Source organism: Somniosus microcephalus, chromosome 32, assembly GCF_052327205.1.
Source record: "Somniosus microcephalus isolate GS21.2 chromosome 32, FLI_Smic_1.0, whole genome shotgun sequence".
In the NCBI taxonomy this organism is placed as follows: Eukaryota; Metazoa; Chordata; class Chondrichthyes; order Squaliformes; family Somniosidae; genus Somniosus; species Somniosus microcephalus.
The window spans coordinates 8994339-9017013 of NC_141018.1; the positions used below are offsets into that span (position 1 = coordinate 8994339).

The 22675-nt window shown below is 44.1% G+C and overlaps 1 protein-coding gene across 3 annotated transcripts in view; it reads left to right on the top strand.

The window, feature by feature from the left end:
* Positions 1-22675, top strand: part of vps13c (vacuolar protein sorting 13 homolog C) — a 339126-nt gene that overhangs the window by 5243 nt on the left and 311208 nt on the right. For all 3 annotated transcript variants that reach the window (XM_085972079.1, XM_085972080.1, XM_085972081.1), the window contains exons 2-4: positions 11800-11843; positions 14697-14739; positions 16222-16317. In XM_085972079.1, the coding sequence (XP_085828205.1) occupies positions 11800-11843; positions 14697-14739; positions 16222-16317 (183 nt within the window). The remainder of the gene's footprint in view (positions 1-11799; positions 11844-14696; positions 14740-16221; positions 16318-22675) is intronic.

Consider the following 22675-nt stretch of genomic DNA (forward strand, 5'->3'; position numbering starts at 1 on the left):
CACATCCTCTTCACAACTGACACTGCCACCTAGCTTTGTACCATCAGCAAACCCGGACATCTAATCTGAACTTGCCGTTTACTAGTTTCAACTGTGCCCCTTTCTCCTACTCGGGTCTACTTTGAAGTAATGTTCTGACTTTACCTTTTCTGTATTGTTTGTTGTCTCCTGTACCTGATGTTACATCTCAGTCACCTCCCTTCAAGGCCGATGAGACCAAGTTTCTCCACTTTCTCCTGGTAACTCTGCTCTCTGACGTGAAGGATCAGCCATGTTGATCTTTTCTGAACTGTTGTCTTTGTGGCTTGGTAATCAGAGCACTCATTAGCTTGAGAATGGTTTGCACTCCTCTGTGTGCCATTCAATATTTTGCTTGTTTTGCTGATTTATCCACAGTCGTGGAATTGTTGACTGCCAAATCTACTAAGATCTCTAGATCTCTTTGAACTTCAGCTGTAGCCATTTCAACAGCTTTCACGGAGTCATTGTTGCCCAAATTTATTTGTTCATAGTAAATTTCATACATGTCTGTAATCATAACATGCAGAAATTAGAGGACAGCTTGTATTTTTATGTCCCTCTTTTCTCTAATCTTGTGCATGAGGTGGATTATCGGTGGGGGAATGTAAAGCCTTACAATGTGTTTCCTGTTCACTCGCCCCCTGTTCCGCACAGCCAATAATTACTGCTGTGCCTTTTCTTCCTTGTGCCTTTGCTTACATCTCTTATCCCCACTGCCACTTTGGGAGGAGGGGAAGAGGGTAAGCGTGGCAGTCCATACAAGTCACGGTGGTGAACCATTTTGGGAGGAGGGGAAAAGAGGTCTAACCAAAATGGTTCCCCACCACCATGACCTGTATGGTCTGCCACTTTCACCCTCACCCCCACTGTCATTTTCACCCTCAGCTTCCACCCCCCCCCCCCCCCCCCCCAACCTGTTAACCAGATTTCCCTCGAGCCAGGATCGTAATGCCTACCCTGCATCATAGCTACCCACCTCGCCTCTTCTCCATCTGCCCCATCCTTACCACTATGCGCCCTCAGTCAGGCCAGCTTTTACATAGAATGTACAGCGCAAAACAGGCCACCTGGTCTATGCCGGTGTTTATGTTCCACACTAGCCTCCTATCTGCATAACCTGATACAGGAAACTCTTTATTTATCCGGGACCGACGTGGTGCCGGTTTATCAAAAAGTCCGGATTACAGAGAGTTATAGTTAAAAGGTACGAGAGCTCCGTACACAGCAACAAATTCAGGCTTCCCTGTTGCTTAGCAACAGCTGCAGGAACCCCGGCCACAGACCAAGCGTCCCTGTTGCTTAGCAACAAGTGCAGGAACCCCCGATTCCACAGCCAAGAATCAAGAAACGGCCACTAATATGAAGAAACACTTAACTGAACCTACTCCTGAATTTTGCCGGTTAACCGAGATTTCCGGTTGTTTGGGTGCCGGTAAATCGAGAGTTTCCTGTATGTTTATCCAGCTTCCCCTTAAATGCATCTGTGCTATTCACCTCAACTACTCCATGTGGTAGCGAGTCCCACATTATAACCACTCTCTGGGTAAAGAAGTTTCTTCTTGCTGTTGTTTTCCCTCCACCTCGTTTGCTGACCCCAGCCTGCCCGAGCCTGGCCCTGCTTACCGCATGCACTCCAGCACTTCCCCAGGCCTTCCCTTCTCTATCCCAGAGGGCTGTGGAGTGCAGCCATTGAGTATATACTGAGATTGATAGAAGATCAGTAATGATCTTATTGAATGGCAGGACAGGCTCGCGGGACCGTATGGCCGACTCTTGCTCCTATTTTTTATCTTGTGTTCTTTAAACTTTTCTGAACTGAAATGCTGGTTTAGCGGTGAACATGAGGAAGGAAGCCTGAGGATGGTACTGGAGAGCAGCAGGTGGATGGAAAGACGGTGGGCAGGCTGGAATGAGCAAATAGTAGGCAACAGGCCCTGGGCTGATGCTGGAGGAACGGGGTAGGGCCTGGAGCGAGAAGGCTGGAAATGTGGGAGGGAGATCAGCGGAAAGACAAACTTGGAATCCGAGGGGTGGGAGAAATTGAAATATTGTACTTTGTTTTAAAAAAAATTCTTTGTAATAGATGGTCGAAATATAGGAAAAGAAAAGATGGTCTGAGGGTGAGCCTCACTGAAGCATCACCTGGTGATAGGCAAATAGGCTTTTTCCATTATATAAAATGTTGAGGCATGGTTTTCCATTATAACATGTCGGCAGAAAATGAAACACAAAGTCCTGTTGCAGGAAGTAAGCTTATGTGGACAGGATTTGCACACTATAAGCAAGACGCTCCCTGGTATTCCTCACGGTGAGTCTGAGGTGTTGTCTCAAGTTGTATTACCAGGAATGCTGACATCAGCATTGGGAGATGTCCTGGGAAGACCAGGAAGAGGACCAGTAGCATAGTCAGGAAGCACTTCTTTCACCAAGGGTGATAGAAATTTGGAATTCTCACCCCTAAAAGGCTGTGAATTCTTGGGGGACAATTGGAGCTTGCAAGACTGCGATCATTTATCAAGGGATACAGAGGAAAGGCAGGTAAACAGAGTTTAGGTGCAGATCAGCCGTGATCTAGTTGAATGGTGGGGCAGGCTTGACATGCTGAATGCCTGACTCCTGTTCCTAATGTTCCTATGATCCAGAGTCAGGCAGTATTGAGGTGAGGTCCTGGGATCGAGCAGAATTCTGAGGTGGGTACCAGGGTCTGGGAGCACTCGGAAGTTGTGGTCCTAGGTTTTATGGAAAATTGGAGAGGGAGGTTCTGGGAACACTCAGGCTGGTTCTGGGATCTGGAATGGCTGGGCAAGTGGCCCCGGCATTTGGTATCATTGAGCAGTGAGGCTTCTTAAAATTAATGGCTAGCAAATCATGGGCTGGGGGTGCTGGGGTGCACAGTGATCTTGCATGTGCTCCTCACAGAAGTGGAAAAGTGTCCTTCAGTGTGCTGTTACTGAGTTTGTTGACTTGTACAGCTTTTTAATAAATGTAAACTAACAAATTACCTCAAACACTCCAAAGTTCAGTGTTTCCACAATTTAAGCTTTTGATAAATTTCCTTAATCGTCAAAAGTTGTTAAGTAGATATTTTTAACTAAATATATAACCAAAAGAGAGGAAAGTGACTTAAAAATCCATTCTGTATAAACAATTTTTGTTACCTACCCATCAATAAGAAACAATGATCATAGGTGCTGCTGTTCACAGGTATTGCCTGTCCCAGTAGTGTGTAATAGAAAACAATCCTTTACACTTCTCAGTATCCTACCATTAAAAAAAAAGTGTAGAGGAACAGAGGGACCTTGGAGTGCATGTCCACAGATCCTCGAAGGTAGCAGGACAGGTCGCTAAGGTGGTTACAAAAGCATACAGGATACTTTCCTTTATTAGCCGAGGCATAGAATATAAGAGCAGGGAGATTATTCTTGAACTGTATAAAACACTAGTTAGACTGCAGCTAGAGTACTGCGTGCAGTTCTGGTCACCACATTGCAGGAAAGACATGATTGCACTAGAGGGGGTACAGAGGAGATTTACGAGGATGTTGCCGGGACTGGAGAATTTTAGTTATGAGGAAAGATTGGATAGGCTGGGGTTGTTTTCTTTGAAACAGAGGAGGTTGAGGGGAGACTTAATTGAGGTGTATAAAATTGAGAGGCCTAGATGGAGTGGATAGGAAGGACCTGTTTCCCTTAGCAGAGAGGTCAATAACCAGGGGGCATAGATTTTAAAATAAGGATTAGAGGGGAGTTGAGAACTTTTTTCACCCAGAGGGTGGTGGGGGTCTGGAACTCACTGCCTGAAAGGGTGGTAGAGGCAGAAACCCTCATTGCATTTAAACAGTACTTGGATATGCACTTGAAGTGCCGTAACTGACAGGGCTACAGACCAAGAGCTGGAAAGTGGAATTAGGCTGGATAGCTCTTTGTCGGCTGGTGCAGACATGATGGGCCAAATGGCCTCCTTCTGTGCTGTAAACTTCTATGATTCTATGATAATTTATTAATGAACTTAAATGTGATAACTTTCCTGAAATAATGCTTTGAGAATTCAAAGACCCGTTTAATTTAAAGTCTTTTGGAGAAAGCGAAGAAACTCTCAAATCATGCACCGTCCTAGCCTTCAGTTCCTGTTCATTGAGAGAGTTCATGCTGGGCAATGCCACAAACTGCACATGTTCAGAGTTCAGGATGTAGTTCTGCAACGGTTAAGGTGAAAATGCCCAGTTGAAACCCAAGCCAAGGCCTTGAGGTAAAAACTTTAATGAAGTTACTAAAAGGCACACGGGACAGTTCAATGGGTAAATTTATAAATGTTACATCATGATTAACTTTTGTTGAATTCCTTGTTTTGTTTTAAAACCTTATAGAAATATCAGCTACTGAGGCAAAAATGCTGGACTGTTTTTATCCAAAAGGCATTTTGAGCAATTCAGTTGGTTCGTTCGCAAACCGAGGTGATAAAATGTTCCCATTAAATAACACTGACCGAGGGTTTTTCCATTGTAGCATGTTGAATTGCAGGTTTTCTATTATAAACGCATGGCACAGGAAATAGGTTAATGCGTACAGGGACTGTGCACCATACGCAGGATTTCTGGTGCGATACAGATACATGTATTGCACTTAACACCTCAGTGTGACCGAGAGACATCATTGCTGATGCTTTACTAATCTGGCACTTCTTGATACTGCATCCTTTGTCCTTCAATAACAAATGAGTCAATTTAATACATTGCCCCAATGCTCAATATAAACATAAGCAGCACATTTAGAAGATGAGACATTTTCCTTTAGATGTACCAGAGATTTCCAGACTACGGTATCTGTACCCTATGAATTTGACACTGGATGAGAGGATGAGCGTCTGCAGTCATTGGATCTCTCTTGCTCGTCAATTTACTATATTTTTCTGCAGTTGTTGACTTCCTAGCATCTTGATCGATAAGTGTTTATCCAACGTTTTTCATTTGGGCTGCTGACACTTTGAATTTCGAGTCGAGTGTGTTGGTATTTGCAGGGGGTTCCTTCCCCACACAGGAATGCTTGAAACCCCCTGCTTTAATACTGAGGGAAATGACTGCGTTCTTTGCATCGTCAGGCTGGAGAAGTGTTTTTGTTCAATCGAAATTGGAGAAAGCTGCTGAGGCAGATACTTTGGTTACCTCATTGCTGGCTAGGACCTTCGTTACATAATTGTGGCTAAGAGCTGTCACTTGTGTGGCTTGTGCATAAAGTTAGCAATTTTGGTATGTTTTTTCTTAAGATAAACCTCATTAGCTATCAGGAAATCCTGTCTGTAAGAAGTTTCAGCTTACCCTTTCACTGCAAAAATGCCTAGTTCTAAAGTTACTCAAATAGCAATAGTGAAGAAATGGAGATGTAGAAATATTTATGATACAACTTATTTTGACCTATTAGAAATCTTGTTTTAAGAACATAAGAAATAGGAGCAGGAGTAGGCCATAAGGCCCCTGGAGCCTGCTCCGCCATTCAATAAGATCACGGCTGATCATTGACCTCAACTCCACTTTCCCGCCCGATCTCCATATCCCTCGATTCCCCGACAGTCCAAAAATCTCAGCCTTGATTATACTCAACAACTCAGCATTCACAGCCCTCTGGGGCAGAGAATTCCAAAGATTCACAACACTCTATGAGTGAAGAAATTCCTCCTCATCTCGATCATAAATGGCCTACCACTTATCCTGAGACTCTGCCCCCTAGTTCTAGACTCTCCAGCCAGGGGGGAAACAACCTCTCAGCATCTACCCTGTCAATCCCCCTCAGAATCTTGTATGTTTCAATCCGATCACCTCTCATTCTTCTAAACTCCAGAGAGTATCGGCCCATTCTACACAATCTCTCATCATAGGACAGCCCTCTCATCCCAGGAATCAATCTAGTGAACCTTCGTTGCACCGCCTCCAAGGCAAGTACATCCTTCCTCAGATAAGGAGACCAGAACAGTGCCCAGTACTCCAGGTGTGGTCTCACCAAGACCCTGTACAATTGTAGCAAGACTTCCTTACTCTTATACTCCAACCCCCTTGCAATAAAGGCCAACATGCCATTTGCCTTTCTTATTGCTTGCTGTACCTGCATGCTAGCTTTCTGTGTTTCTTACACGAGAACACCCAAATCTCTCTGAACACCAACATTTGAAAGTTTCTCACCATTTAAAAAATATTCTCTTTTTCTATTCATTTCCCTACATTATACTCCATTTGCCACCTTACTGCCCACTCACTTAGTCTATCTATATCCCTTTGAACATAAGAACATAAGAAGTAGGAGCAGGAGTAGGCCATACGGCCCCTTGGGCCTGCTCCGCCATTCAATAGGATCATGGCTGATCTGAATCTAGACTCACGTCCACTTCCCTGCCCTCTCCCCGTAACCCCTAATTCCCTTATCTGCTAGGAAAATGTCTATCTCCATTTTAAATTTATTCAATGTTGCAGCTTCCACAGCTCTCTGGGGTAGCAAATTCCATAGATTTACTATCCTCTGAGTGAAGAAGTTTCTCATCTCAGTTTTGAAAGGGCAGCCCCTTATTCTAAGATTATGCCCCCTAGTTCTAGTCTCACCCATCAGTGGAAACATCCTCACCGCATCCACCCGATCAAGCCCCCTCACAATCTTATATGTTTCAATAAGATCGCCTCTCATTCTTCTGAACTCCAATGAGTAGAGTCTCAACCTTTCCTCATATGTCAACCCCCTCATCTCCAGAATCAACCGAGTGAACCTTCTCTGAACCGCCTTGAGAGCAAGTATATCTTTTCTTAAATATGGAAACCAAAACTGCACGCAGTATTCCAGGTGTGGCCTCACCAATACCCTGTATAACTGCAGCAAGACTTCCCTGTTTTTATACTCCATCCCCCTTGCAATAAAAGCCAAGATTCCATTGGCCTTCCTGATCACCTGCTGTACCTGCATACTAACTTTTTGTGTTTCATGCACCAGATCCCTTTGTACTGTAGCACTTGGCAGTTTCGCTCCATTTAGATAATAACTTGCTCTTTGATTTTTTCTGCCAAAGTGCATAACCTCACACTTTCCAACATTATATTGCATCTGCCAAATTTCTGCCCACTCACTTAGCCTGTCTATGTCCTTTTGCAGGTTTTTTATGTCCTCCTCACTCACTGCTTTCCCTCCCATCTTTGTATCGTTGGCAAACTTGGATACGTTGCTCTCGGTCCCTTCCTCCCTCCAAATCGTTAATATAGATTGTAAAGAGTTGGGGTCCCAGCACTGACCCCTGCGGAACACCACTAGTTACTGATTGCCAGCCCGAGAACGAACCATTTATCCCAACTCTTTGTTTTCTGTTAGATAGCCAATCTTCCACCCATGCCAGTATATTACCTCCAATCCCGTGATTTTTTTATCTTGATCAGTAATATTTTGTGTGGAACCTTGTCAAATGCCTTTTGGAAGTCCAAATACACTACATCCACTGGTTCCCCTTTATCCACCCTGTATGTTACATCCTCAAAGAATTCGAGCAAATTTGTCAAACATGACTTCCCCTTCGTAAAACCATGCTGACTCTGTCCTATTAAATTATGTTTATCCAAATGCTGTTACTGTTTCCGTAATAATGGACTCCAACATTTTGCCAACCACAGATGTTAGGCTAACTGGTCTATAGTTTCCAGCTTTTTGTCTACTTCCCTTCTTAAATAAGGGTGTTACATTAGCAGTTTTCCAATCTGCCAAACCTTTCCTGAGTCCAGGGAGTTCTGGAAAATGATCACCAATGCATCCACAATCCCTACCGCCACTTCTCTCAAGACCCTAGGATTTCGGCCATCAGGTCCGGGGGATTTATCTGCCTTAAGTCCCATTATTTTACTGAGTATCATCTCCTTAGTGATTTTAATCGTGTTTAGCTCCTCCCCCCCCCCCCCCCCCCCCCCATTGCCCCCTGTTTATCCAGTGTTGGGATATTTTTAGTGTCCTCTACTGTAAAGACTGATACAAAATATTTGTTCAGCGTCTTTGTCATCTCCATGTGCCCCACCACTAGTTTCCCGGTCCCATCCTCTAAGGGACCAACGTTCACTTTAGCCACCCTTTTTCTTTTTATATAGCTGTAGAAACTCTTGCTATCTGCTTTTATATTTTTTGCTAGTTTACTTTCATAATCTATCTTCCCTTTCTTAATTAATCTTTTAGTTATTGTTTGCTGGCTTTCAAATGCTTCCCAATCTTCTATCTTCCCACTAGATTTGGCTACTTTATATGCCCTTGTTTTCAGTCGAATACTATCCTTTATTACTTTACTAAGCCACGGATGGCTGTCTTTTCTTTTACTCCCCTTTTTTCCTCAGTGGAATATATTTATCTTGAAAGATGTGAAATATCTCCTTGAATGTAGACCACTGCTCTTGTACCGTCTTACACTTTAATCTGTTTTCCCAGTCCACTTTAGTCAATTCTACTCTCATACCTTCGTAGTCTCCTTTATTTAAGCTTAGTACGCTGGTTTGAGATCCAACTCTCTCACCCTCAAACTGAATTTGGAATTCAACCATATTATGGTCACTCATTCCAAGGGAATCCTTTGCTAGGACATTTTTTATTAATCCTGTCTCATTACACAGGACCAGATCTAAGATTGCCTGCCCCCTGGTTGGTTCAGTTACATACTGCTCAAGGAACCCGTCCCTAATACACTCTATGAACTCTTCCTCAATGCTGCCATGCCCAATTTGATTAGTCCAGTCAATATGAAAGTTAAAATCCCCCATGATTATAGCTGTTCCCTTATTACAAGCCCCAACTATTTCCTGATTTATACTCCGACCAACAGAGTTGCAACTGTTAGGAGGCCTATAGACTATGCCCACTAGTGACTTTTTCCCCTTATTATTCCTTATCTCCACCTAAACTGTTTCACTATCCTGATCCTTTGACCCAATATCATTTCTGACTATTGCAGTGATTCCATCCTTGATTAACATAGCAACCCCACCTCCCTTTCCTTCCTGTCTGTCCTTCCTAATTGTCAAATACCCTTGTATGTTTAGTTCCCAGTCATGATTATCTTGCAGCCATGTTTCCGTAATGGCCACCAGATCATACCCATGTGTAGTTACTTGTACCGTCAACTTGTCAATTTTGTTACGAATGCTGTGTGCATTCAGATAAAGAACTTTCAAATATGTTTTCTGACAATTTATTCCTGCTTTTACCCCTTTTACTACTTTACCTTTATCATTATACATTCTGTCCCTTCCTGACACGCTCTGGTTTTTAATTCCCCCACTGCTCCCTTGCTCTATTGCCTTCTCCGCTGTCATTTTTATTTTTCGCTCTCTTAAAACCTCCACCCCACTAATTAGTTTAAAGCCCTCTACAGCCCTAGTTATTCGATTCGCCAGGACTCTAGTCCCAGCACTGGCCAAGTGAAGTCCGTCCCAACGGAACAGCTCTCTCCTGTCCCAGTACTGATGCCAGTGTCCCAGGAAGCAAAACCCATTTCTCCCACACCAGTCTTTGAGCCACGCATTTAACTCTCTAATTTTATTTACCCCAGCCAAATTTGCACGTGGCTCAGGTAGTAATCCAGAGATTATTACCCTTGTGGTTCAGCTTTTTAATTTGGTCCCTAGCTGCTCAAACTCCCTCAGCAGAACCTCCTTCCTTGTCCTATCTATGTCGTTGGTACCAACATGGACCACGACAACTGGATCCTCCCCCTCCCAAGTTTCTCTCCAGCCCAGAGGAGATGTCCTTAACCCTGGCACCGGGCAGGCAACACAGCCTTCGGGACTCTCGCTCTCGGCTGCAAAGAACTCTATCTATCCCCCTAACGATACTATCCCCTACCACTACAACATTTCTTTTAACTCCCCCCCACTTGAATGGCCCCCCGCTCCACGGTGCTGTGGCCAGGTTGCTCATCCTCCCCGCAGTCCCTGTTCCCATCCTCACAGGGAGTAAGAGCCTCAAACCTGTTGGACAAGAGCAAGGGCTGCGGCTCCTCCAACACTACCTCCTGGATCCCCGTACCTGCCTCACTTCTAGTCGCACCATCCTGACCCTGGCCACGGACTACATCTGAATTAATTAATCTAATTGGTGTGACTACCTCCTGATACACAGAGTCCAGGTAACTCTCCCCCTCCCTGATGTGTCTCAGTGTTTGAAGCTCGGACTCCAGCTCTTCAACACGGAGCCGGAATTCCTCGAGCAGCCAACACTTACTGCAAATGTGATCACCGTGAGCATCAATGGTGTCCACCAGCTCCCACATATTGCAGCAGCAACACATCACCTGATCTCCCATTCTATGTAATTAATTAAATTTATTAATATTATTTTTAAATACCCTCTGCTCCGATTCTAGATGATGAATATCGCACCTTAGAAACTATAAACCACAGAGTTTAAGCTTAAAAAAGAGAGAAATACTGACCAACCAATCACTTACCCGCTTTCTGGTGACGTCACACTTGGATTACTTTTTACCTCTCTCCTTCCCTCCGAGTTCGGAGACTGGTACGCCTTACCTGGTCTCTGGGGCCTTTTATAGCCCCGCTCTGCCGCTCGAGTTTCCCGCCGACGCTGTGAGGCCTTACCTGGTCTCTGGGGCCTTTTATAGCCCCGCTCTGCCGCTCGAGATTCCCGCCGACGCTGTGAGGCCTTACCTGGTCTCTGGGGCCTTTTATAGCCCCGCTCTGCCGCTCGAGATTCCCGCCGACGCTGTGAGTCCTTACCTAGTCTCTTGGGGCCTTTTGTAGCCCTGTTCTGCCGCTCGAGATTCCCGCCGACGCTGTGAGTCCTTACCTAGTCTCTGGGGCCTTTTATAGCCCTGCTCTGCTCGAGATTCCCGCCGACACTGTGGCCTTTTATAGCCCCGCTCTGCCGCTGGAGATTCCCGCCAACGCTGTGAGTCCTTACCTGGTCTCTGGGGCCTTTTATAGCCCCGCTCTGCCGCTCGAGATTCCCGCCGACGCTGTGAGGCCTTACCTGGTCTCTGGGGCCTTTTATAGCCCCGCTCTGCCACTCGAGATTCCCGCCGACGCTGTGAGACCTTACCTGGTCTCTGGGGCCTTTTATAGCCCCGCTCTGCCGCTCGAGATTCCCGCCGACGCTGTGAGGCCTTACCTGGTCTCTGGGGCCTTTTATAGCCCCGCTCTGCCGCTCGAGATTCCCGCCGACTCTTTGTGTTCTCCTCACAGCTTACTGTCCCACCTCGCTTTGTATCGTCAGCAAACTTGGATACATTACACTCGGTCCCTTCATCTAGGTCATTGATGTGGATTGTAAATAGCTGAGGCCCCAGCACTGATCCTTGCGGCACCCCAAGCTGTGATAAAATGTAAATAGAGATAACCAAGTGCATGAACGTTTGCTTTTTTAAAAAAAGGTAATCTATTTCTACTGATAAATCTGGAGCTGATTTAGTTTGTAGCAGTAGCAACCAATAGAACAGCTCTGTCGACTCAGACTGAGGAATGGAATACATTGAGATGCCTGAATCCCAGTTTTGTTTGGATACTTGTTTGTGTCTCTTCCTTTTCTTTCCCGCCATACACCTCCAAAAATGTTGAAAACAATCTTATTAAAAAATGGGCCATGTTATTGATGCTTTGTGTCAAATTATACTCGATGGAATCTTTCTCTCTTATTTAAGTTTAGTAAAATATATCCAAATATCTCTTAATTTGTGCAATTATGGGAGTGAATTGATTGCAGAAGATTTTTATGACATAATTATAGTGTATGTGAATCCTTGCTAATGACTGTAATCTTGTTTCAGGAAATGTGGTCCTTGATAACCTGACAGTCAAAGAAAATGCACTAGTAAGTATTTACTCCTATGCTTTAACGTTCTACACCTCTCTCTTATTTTTTGAGAAATATTACTTCACTGGTTCTGAAAATTTCCAAGTTTGTAGTTCAGAGCAAATGGGAGTGAGATTCCCTGGAATGGACAGACTCGCACTGCTTCTGCTTGACACCGTATGGAGTGTAAACTCAGTATGGGTCACACCTGGTGTGCATAGTGGTTAGGGGGTTTGTTGGACATCCTGAACCAATTTTTACTATAAATATTGCCGACATTCTGAGTTGATGCATACCTATCTGAAGCCAGCTGGAGTTGTGATCACTGAAAGGGTACATAAATTCACTGCAGAGTCCCTTGTATATAGGAAGAAAATAAATATCCAATATTTCCTCCAAGTACTCCTGCCTTCCCATATTGGTTTGTCCAGTTTGTGTGTGGGTACATGGGGATTTTTTTGAGTTGCGCATGGCAGATTTTTTTGGCAAGTATCTGTGCAGCACAGAAGGTAGGTAAGTACATAGTTGAGAGTGATTGGCGGCCTCACCCTATATGAATCCAAGGTTAAATTCCTCCTCTATGCAGATGACCTGGTTTTGCTGTCACCAACTAAGGAGGGTCTACAGCAGAACCTGGATCTGCTGGAGTCGTTCTGCCAGACCTGGGCCCTGACAATAAATCCCCCAAAAACCAAAGTCCTTGTGTTCCAGCAAAGATCCAGACATCAGGGACCTAAAATAAATTTCACACGAGGAACAACCAAAATTGAACAAACTACTAACGACACATACTTGGGCTTAAAAATCAGTTCTACGGGAAATTTTCATCTGGCTGTGAATGAACTGAAAGAGAAAGCAAGAAGGGCTTTCTATGCCATTAAAAAATCAATCCAAATAGAAATCCCAATTAGCATTTGGCTCAAAATTTTTAAATCAGTAATTGAACCAATTGCACTCTATGGCAGTGAGGCGTGGGGCCCGCTAACACAACAAGAATGTGCAAAATGGGACAAACACCCAATTGAGATCCTACATGCAGAATTCTGTAAAAGTATCCTCCGGAAAACAGTAAACAATGCATGCAGGGCAGAACTAGGCCAATACCCATTAATAATCACTATCCAAAAAAGAGCCACCAAATTTTGGAAACACTTAAAAATGAGCAACCCCCACTGCTATCATTACGAAGCCCTGAAATGCCAAGAGAGGACCATAAAGAAGAATACCCTCAGTCAACTAGTCCTGGGACTCAGTGAAGTAACTACTAACACCACTAACAATAACCAGCCCCAGGACAGTGACAGCGTAACACAAAGAATTCGACCCAACACAATCGTCACTAAGGAAAAATATCTGTCATATTGGGCAGAAACAACAAAAACCCAACACAAACTCAATTGCTACTTGGCCCTAAACAGACAATACAACATGGCTGATTACCGGACCATGGTAAAGGATAGCAAACTGAGAAAAACCGTGACAATGTACAGACTTAGTGAACGTAGCCTGGCGATCGAAAAAGGTAGACACAGGCAGACCCGGCTACCAAGAGAGGACAGGATATGCTCTCACTGCAGTCAGGGAGTGGTGGAGGCAGAGATGCACTTCCTCACAGCTTGTAGAAAATATCAGGGCATAAGGGAGAATTTCTACCCAAAATTCACAAAAATATGCCCGGAATTCAGAAATTTGAATGACGACCAAAAACTCCCATACCTACTAGGGGAAGAGAGAAATTGTGTAACCTTAGCGGCACACTATGTTACAGCTTGCCATAAACAGAGGGACAACCACTAAATATAAGAAAAGAGTATATACAAATTATATGAATGTATATTTATACACTCAGGGATATATCTGTTTATACACTGTATGGATAGATCTATATTTATGTGTTCAACCATGAATGTTTTTCGATGCTTTGGCAACATAAGATGTACCTTGTCATCATGCCAATAAAGCGATTTGAATTGAATTGAATTGAATTGATTGGGTGACTTATTTTTTCCTGCCCATTCTACTGAATTGCGAGCTTTGACATCTGCTCGTGATCAAAGCAAAACATTTTACTTATATTTCTTCTGGTTCAGAAAAAAAGGTTGGATGCAAAAGCTAATTTTGCAAAATTGGACATCGTTTTACACGCCAAACAGAACATGAGAGAGTGCGACTGAAATCCACCGCTGTTAGCATTACAACAGTGTCAAGTTCGTCCCTGTTGAAGACCCCTTACCATCAATGCAGTTCTCATTTCCATGAATTTGTGCAAATGCTCTGCTTCCCACCCGCCAGATTTGTGCTCCATGTGAAAATCGGTCTCCGCACCTATCCAACTTCCACATCCTTTAAGCGGCCACGTTGGTTTCTCGATGTCCCTGACTCTCAAAATCACATGTTTTCTATATCATCGTGAGCAGTGCTGTGTGGGATCCACTATTGCTACTGTTAGTAAAGGAGGGATCTGTGCCTGTTGGGAGTCTTTTGTTACAGTGCTTTATGCTGCTGGTAGAGGAACAACTTGAGTGTCGAACTCCTCCCCTTCTTCAGCTTAACATTGACAAGACTGAAGCTCTTACATTTGGCTCGCAGTCGATAGTTCACTCGAGACTCTGATTCCATCCCTCACAGGCAAAATCCCATTATAGACGTGATGAAGGAATTTATAATTGAGAATAGCAGTGAGTGGATGTAGTGCCTCTTGTGTGGGGAGGCTGAGGCGAATACTGCTTCTGAATTGTTCGACTGCCCTAGGTTTTGATTGTTTTTATATATTTAATTCTGGTGGGAGTTTTGTGTAAATATCTAAATTTGTGTGTTCTACATTGTACCAAAATTACTATTTTTACTTCATCTGTTCTTCTTCCCAAACAGAATGATTTGGGTGTCCCTTTTAAAATCAAGGCTGGACAGATAGGTATGTTATGGTCTTTGCTAGTCACTGGGCTGAACGGTTTTGTTTTGCTCTTTAACTATGACTTTTCAGCCAGGAATGTAACCCACTGGGCTTAAGACTTTGCCTAAGCTTTGACTAGTAAGGATCTGATCTAAATACAGAGTGTAAACTGCCATGCCTCTAATTTTGCTGTTCCTGTAGATATTTAGTCCACAGTAGCCAATGTGTTAATATTTAGCATAGTTTTGTATTTCGTCGATTAAAATTGCACTCAAATTGAATTGACTAAATTGAGTGGCATTGAATGCAGCAGTGCATGGAAGTGGGAAAGGTGATGTTTTGTTAGAATAAAACAGGAAACATTTTAAAATGTGTACACATTGAGCACATACTATGGAACCTGCATTATTTGAAAGAAAGAAAGACTTGCATTTATATAGCGCCTTTCACAATCACCGGACGTCCCAAAGCGCTTAACAACCAATGAAGTACTTTTTGCAGTGTAGTCACTGTTGTAATATAGGAAAAGCGGCAGCCAATTTGCGCACAGCAAGCTCCCATAAAACAGCAGTGTGATAATGACCAGATAATTTGTTTGAGTGATGTTGATTGAGGGATAAATATTGCCCAAGACACCAGGGAGAGCTCCCCTGCTCTTATAGTGCCACAGGATCTTTTACGTCCACCCGAGAGGGCAGACTGGGCCTCGCTTTAACGTCTCATCCGAAAGATGGCACCTCTGACAGTGCAGCACTCCCTCAGCATTGCACTGGCGTGTCAGCTTAGATTTTTGTGCTCAAGTTTCTGGAGTGGGACTTGAACCCACAACCTTCTGATTCAGAGGTGAGAGTGCTGCCCACTGAGCCACGGCTGAAAGTTCTAGTTGCCATAATAGTGGGGGCTCCATTGATGGATAATTGAGTTGCAGCTCAGTGCTGACTAGGAAACCAGCCTTAAATGGCAATCCATCAGATGGAAGAAGCCCTACTCAGTAAATTTAGATGCACGTAAAAAATTCCTCTCTTTTTCAAGAAAGAGAAGGGGGTCTTCATTGTGTCTTGGCAAACATTTATTCCCTCGTCCCTGCGCCCTCGTTCCCGCCCCTTCTGGATAGACATTTGAAAAATATATATATTGGGGCAATGGTATATGAAGGCCCTTTCAGAGAGGTGCACGGACGTGATGGGCCACACTGCCTCATTCTGTGCTGTGAAATTCCATAGTTCTATCACCTGAAGAAAATTGTACAAATTTGTGTGTTTTACATCGTGTTGTCAGTTCATGGTTGTTTGTGTTGCATTGATTTTCCACCGTTTTCGTCTGTTTAATTTAAAGGAATAGAAGAGAGGAGAAATAATTGTCTTTGTCTTGGTTTCTTTTAAGCCTGGTGATTTTTTTTTTTAAACAAGTTAAATTTATGTAAAACTAAGCCAGTGTTCTTACTGCTGTGTATATGCCATGTTTTGTTTCCAGTTGGATAACTGTTGCTGTTTTCATTTCTAGACAAGCTTACTTTGAAGATCCCGTGGAAGAATCTGTACAGTGAAGCGGTGGTAGCTACGCTGGATGGTTTGCACCTTCTGGTTGTTCCAGAAGGGAGTAAGTATTGTTATAATCCTGTTAGTTTTAATGTCTATTTGTAGCATTGACCTGACAATTAGTATTTTTTCAAACTGATCAATAGCTATACAATATGGAATTTTTAGATTGAACATCATTTAAGTAGATTTTTCTTTTGTCTTCAATGTATTCTGAAAGTGGGAAGTTTTTTTTGACTTGTTGGCTAAGTTGATATCGGTTGTCACGCAGCATTGTGCTGGGTTAAAGTGGAAGAAAGAAGTTGTTTAGTATTGGGGTTGGCAGCTGTAGCTGGATGGATTCCTGGAGGTTTCATCACATGAGATCCCCCCTCCAACTGCCATTGATTGCCCAACATGTCCATCGCCACGGCCCGACGCCGACCCACGGCCCAACACCTACCCAACATGTCCATTGCCCCGGCCCGACGCCGACCCCCGGCCCAACACCTACCCAACATGTCCATCGCCACGGCCCGACCACGGCCCAACACCTACCCAACATGTCCATCGCCACGGCCCGACCACGGCCCAACACCTACCCAACATGTCCATCGCCACGGCCCGACCACGGCCCAACACCTACCCAACATGTCCATCGCCACGGCCCGACGCCGACCCACGGCCCAACACCTACCCAACATGTCCATTGCCCCGCCCTGGCCCGACGCCGACCCCCGGCCCGACGCCTACCCCCGGCACAACACCTACCCACAGCCCAACATGTCCATTGCCCCGGCCCGACACCTACCCCCGGCCCGACACCTACCCCCGGCCCGACACCTACCCCCGGCCCGACACCTTCCCCCAGCCCGACGCCTACCCCCGGCCACTCGGAACGTCAACAGACTCTTCATTACCCGCTTGGATGATTCTTGACCGTCAGTCAAACAGCCTTTTCTTTCCGAACTCCAACATTTTTATAACCAATAAAAAAAGTGTTGGAAGAATTTTTTTAAAATGCCCATGTGATTTTTTTCTCCTGGATTTGCTCGCCGCAGTGTCCTGGAGATTAATCTTCAATTCCTGAAGGCTCCGGGACAATCCTGGCGGGTTGGCAACCTGACTTGGGATCAAAGGAATGCAATACAACAAAAATAACTTGATGTCGCCTTTCGGGATTCTTTGACCGTTTTTCCACAGAAGGATCCATAAAGGACCTAGCAATGAGTTATTTTAAAATGCCTGGCGTTAAAGCTTGCTTTAGTGGTTAGTGTCTCGCTACTTCCCCATTTTGGGTTGTGAATCTGGAATCCGATGTCAATATGCTCATTGGGAGTTGTTTTTCTTACCCCAGGTACAAAACAATAGGCAATTTGATGGCCGGGCTCCATGAGAAATAAACCCCTTGCACCCATTGTGTTGGGCGGTCTTTGATCTTTTTCTGACTGTAAACAGTCGGGACTAAAACAGAACACAGACACCAAGGAAGGCAGGCTGTTTTTTTTTTGAAACGGGTCAGTCAGGCAGTACTATCCCGAGACTGTGGGATTGAATGCTTACGGCAACGGTTACATAGTGGTTACTGGACTAGTAACCCAGAGGCCTGGAGTAATGAACCGGAGAGAAGAGTTCAAATCCCACCACGGCAGCTGGGGAATTTAAATTTCGTTAATTAAATAAATCTGGAATAAAAAGCTAGTATCAGTAATGGGAACCATGAAACTACCGGATTGTTGTAAAAACCCATCTGGTTCACTAATGTCCTAGTCTTGCCTACATGTGACTCCAGGCCCACAGCAATGTGGTTGACTCTTAACTGTCCTCTGAAAGGGCAATTAGGGATGGTCAATAAATGCTGGCCTTGCCAGTGATGCCCACATCCTGTGAATGAATTAAAAAAAAAAAGGCTATTCTGTTTGTTCAGAGTTGTGTACAGAATGAACCAAGTCACTCTGATGCTACCTGTTACTCTGTTCCTTTCACCTTGCAGAAAGCACTTTATGAACTGAAACAAATATTGTCCCATCTACTGTTAACTTGGCTGGCTATCAGAAACTCAAGATGGGAAGAAGAACGGTGAGGGGCTAGAGAGGGGAGGAGAAGGAGGTGGGAGTGAGAGGTGAAGGGATGAGGAGAGGAAAAATAAAGCTCAGTAGAGGTTGGCAGATAGAAAATGGTCCTCGCTGGGGGTGAGAAAGCAAGTGCCTGGATTCAAAATGCTACTTAGTAGGAGGGATTGGGAGGAGGGCCAAGACAGATATGGTCCTTTGTGGTTGGGGGAGGGCTTGCGGCGAGAATGCCAGTGCAAAATTTCAAATGCTGCTTTTCTGGGAGGTGTGGGGAGGGGAAGGTTCAAGCCAGTAACAGTTGTCAGTGGAGCGGAGGAGTGGGGCAGGAAATTTGGAAAATATTCTAAGTGTCATTGAACCACAATCATTAAATGCTTTTACTTGGTGGTGCATTTGGGTCTGCATGATGTTGGGAGAATTAGGTTCAGTTGTTGTTTCTGCGCTGGCCACTGCAGGCCCACGCCACACGCACGGTTCAGGGGCTGGTTGTTTGGAGTTTTGTGACTGCTTTTTAAGGTGTTTTGGTCTTTTGCTTGCAAGGGGAGGGAGATTTCATTTTCATGGATTTTTGATCGGGGCATGACCATTGAGAGTGCGCACACGGATGGATGGTTCAAATCGGGCACTGTGGGTAGGGTTGGTTATGCTGATTTAATGTACTCGATGATGGTGCTCATTTCATCTGCACTTCGACTTCATCGATATGATGTGGCAGGGAAGGAGCTTCAGGACATTGAGATTTTCATAACTCCCTTGAGATTGACACACGTACTACTGTCCGTTCCAGGAAGAGTAAGTTCTGTGTTGATACAATGGGGCGGTCACCAATGTTCCCTTTGACTTTTTTTTGGGTGCGCGGTCCATTCAAAATGCCGCGCATAGGCCGTTTTTCCCATTTAAAAGCCGGTGAGCTGGCTGTGTGGGAGCTCCAGTGGAAACATTGGCTGTCATGTTATTTGAACCCTACTGTGCTTAAGTCATGTGTGGAACGTTTGAACCAGCCATCATTTAAAATATATAAATGCCTTCTTTCCTTCTTTTGCTTTTCTTTCCTATTGGACGTTTAGAATTTAATTTTACTTTTGTGTTCTACTTAATCTAACCGGTTTTTACTCAAATAATTCACATTATAAAGTTAATGATTTTGTCTCTCCTGGTTCTTGTCATCTCACCCATTTTACATAGTATTACAGGAAACTCTTTTTTTATCCGGGACCGGCGTGGTGCCGGTTTATCAAAAAGTCCGGATTACAGAAAGTTATAGTTAAAAGGTACGAAAGCTCCGTACACAGTAACAAATCCAGGCTTCCCTGTTGCTTAGCAACAGGTGCAAGAAGCCCGGCCACTGCCAAGTGTCCCTGTTGCTTAGCAACAAGTGCAGGCACCCCCGATTACACAGCCAAGAATCAAGAAACGGCCACGAATATGGAGAAAAACTTAACTGAGCCTACTCCTGAATTTTGCCAGTTAACCGAGATTTCTGGTTGTTTGGGTGCCGGTAAATCGAGAGTTTCCTGTACATAGTATTTACAGCACAGAAACAGGCCATTCGGCCCAACTGGTCTACGCTGGTGTTTATGCTCCACATGAGCTGCCTCCCACTTTACTTCATTGAACTCTATCAGCATAACCTTCTATTCCTCAATAAGTTTGTATTGGGTGAAAACTGTTTTTAAAAGCTGGTTTGTCATCAAATCGAAAACACAGCTATTGAAAATGCAATCATGTCAATTTTCAGTTTTTTTTACAAGGAACAATAAAAGGCTACTGAACAAATATACTTGTTCAGGGTAAATGGAACTCCACATTCAAAGACATTACAATTTCACAGGAGCTTGTTCTGCCAAGAACCTGGGTGTTGCCTGCAGTGTTTGAACAGATAAAGTACTGTAGTTCTATGTGACAAAACTGGTAGAAAGGGTCACACCTAAATAGCAGTAGATGATAATGGGTTGGCTTGGCTCTGTTTGAGTTTCAAGGAGGTTACGCCTGGCAGTTGCTTCAGTTGATTGTCGACAGACATGGCTCCTTCTGTTTTTTATTTCTGGCCTCTGGTCAGTTTTATACTTCCCTCTGCTGCAGCTTGCACCTTTTCCTATTCATAATGGGCAACATTGCATTCCATTTTGTCCATATATTCATTTATATTTAAGCTTAAGTGAGAAATAGCAGCGAGATTGAAGGTTGATGTATACAGCTTGCTTCAAATTTGTCGACATTTTGTTTGATCATTAGTGTTTCCACTGCTTTATACAGGAAACTTTGGTTTATCCGGAGGTTGTATGTCCGGAATACTCGATCTAACGGCAAAAATCAGGAGCCGTTTTCTGTAAGTTTTTTTAGATCTCGTTCTTTTTTTCCCCCCAGTCAGCCACTGCAAGGTCTGTAGCTATAGCAACAGTTTCAGCTACAGACGCTTGCAGCTGCAGCCGACTCTTCAGAAGCTGTTGCTAAGCAACAGTGTTTGTTGTCAGATACGGAGATGAAAACCTCCGTATGTTTCACCATTAACTTTGTATGTCCGGCAGTTTTGATAGATCGGCAACACGCCGGTCCCGTCAGTGCTGGATATCACAAAGTTTCCTGTATATGACATCATTACAGAGCAGGCAACACAGATGGGCGAATATTTAAATGCGCGTACACCACTGGCAATGCTTTTTTATCATTGGGAAAAATATTGCAAGTCTTACAAGTGCTGTGGTCTGCCCTAGGAAGTTGTAATGAATATCCTTCCTATAGACAAGAGTGCGAAGAAACATCATGTCTTCCTTTTCTTGCCCCTCTCAAAGGTCTAATGTGTATTTAAAAACAAAACTCAATTTTTGAACACGGTAAAATTTTTCATTCCGTGCATGTGCAGCTCATGATTTTCAGTCTCTTAGTTTTGAAGCGACGCCCATAAGGGTAAATGTTCTGATCACAGGCATCTAGCCTGTGCCCTGAGCCGGCAGGAGCACAATTTCCATTGGTGAGCAAGTGTGCACGCTGAGTGCTCAACAGAAAGTTTACACTTGCGTACACATACAGCAATAACCTTTTTCCTGAATCTTTGTGCAGATGTGAATGCTACGAATGATGCTTTATACCAACTTGATTGGTGTGTATTCTTTTATGTTCTGTGCATCATTTTCTAACTAAAAAGGCAGAGGTCCCATCCCTTAGCTAAAGACAAATTGTAACCATCTGCTCCCCAAATTTTTTTTTGAATACTATCAAAACTTAGTGGCAAGTGGTTACAAGGCTGTATAATTTAGTGGTTTAGATGACTGAACCAAGGAACAAAGCCTGAGCAGTTTATGAACGTCATCTGAAACCTGAGATTGCTCTACAACCTTGAAACGAATCCACATTATCAGTTGTTCACGATGCACGCTGCACATGTCATGTATATTTGATAGCTTTTCAGTTTTTGGTTTTGTGTGTCTGGAAGCTGTGTTCATAACTAATGTACATTTAAAGCTTAATCACTAACATTTCCATAGCTGTGCACTTCCAGTAAGTCACTGCCCATTTTAGTTTTGAGCTGGGAGGGACGTAATGGGAGGCATTGTGTTTTTTCTCCATGGGTACATGCAGGTCAAATGAGCAACAACACATGTTGAATTAGGCTTACTTTCACTTAACCCATGTTATACTTCAGTGTGCTGAGCATGTCACTGTAAATCCTTTTTTACTTTTACATATTTATTTTCTTTCTCATCCCTGTATTTGCAGGCAATACTGTTAATTGGATTGAATTACTATTCTATCTATGTGGACAACGTCAGTGCAGGACTTTATTCAAAGTAAAGTTTTCATTCATTCCCCCCCCCCCCCCGGTCTAATTTACTGACCCAGTCATAACATAACATTAGGAGCAGGATTAGGCCATTAGGCATCGTGTTATACAGTCGGGAAGGAGTGGTCCTGGGAGTCCTCAACATTGACTCCAGACCCCATGAAGTCTCATGGCTTCAGGTCAAGCATGGGCAAGGAAACCTCCTGCTGATTACCACCTACTGCCCTCCCTCAGCTGATGAATCAGTACTCCTCCATGTTGAACACCACTTGGAAGAAGCACTGAGAGTAGCAAGGGCACAGAATGTACTCTGGGTGGGGACTTCAATGTCCATCACCAAGAGTGGTTCAGTAGCACCACTACTGACCGAGCTGGCCGAGTCCTGAAGGACATAACTGCCAATCTGGGCCTGCGACAGGTGGTGAGTGAACCAACACGAGGGAAAAACCTACTTGACCTCGTCCTCACCAATCTACCTGTCACAGATGCATCTGCCCATGACCGCATTGGCAGCAGTGACCACTGCACAGTCATTGTGGAGACGAAGTTCCGTCTTCACACCGAGGACACCCTCCATTGTGTTGTGA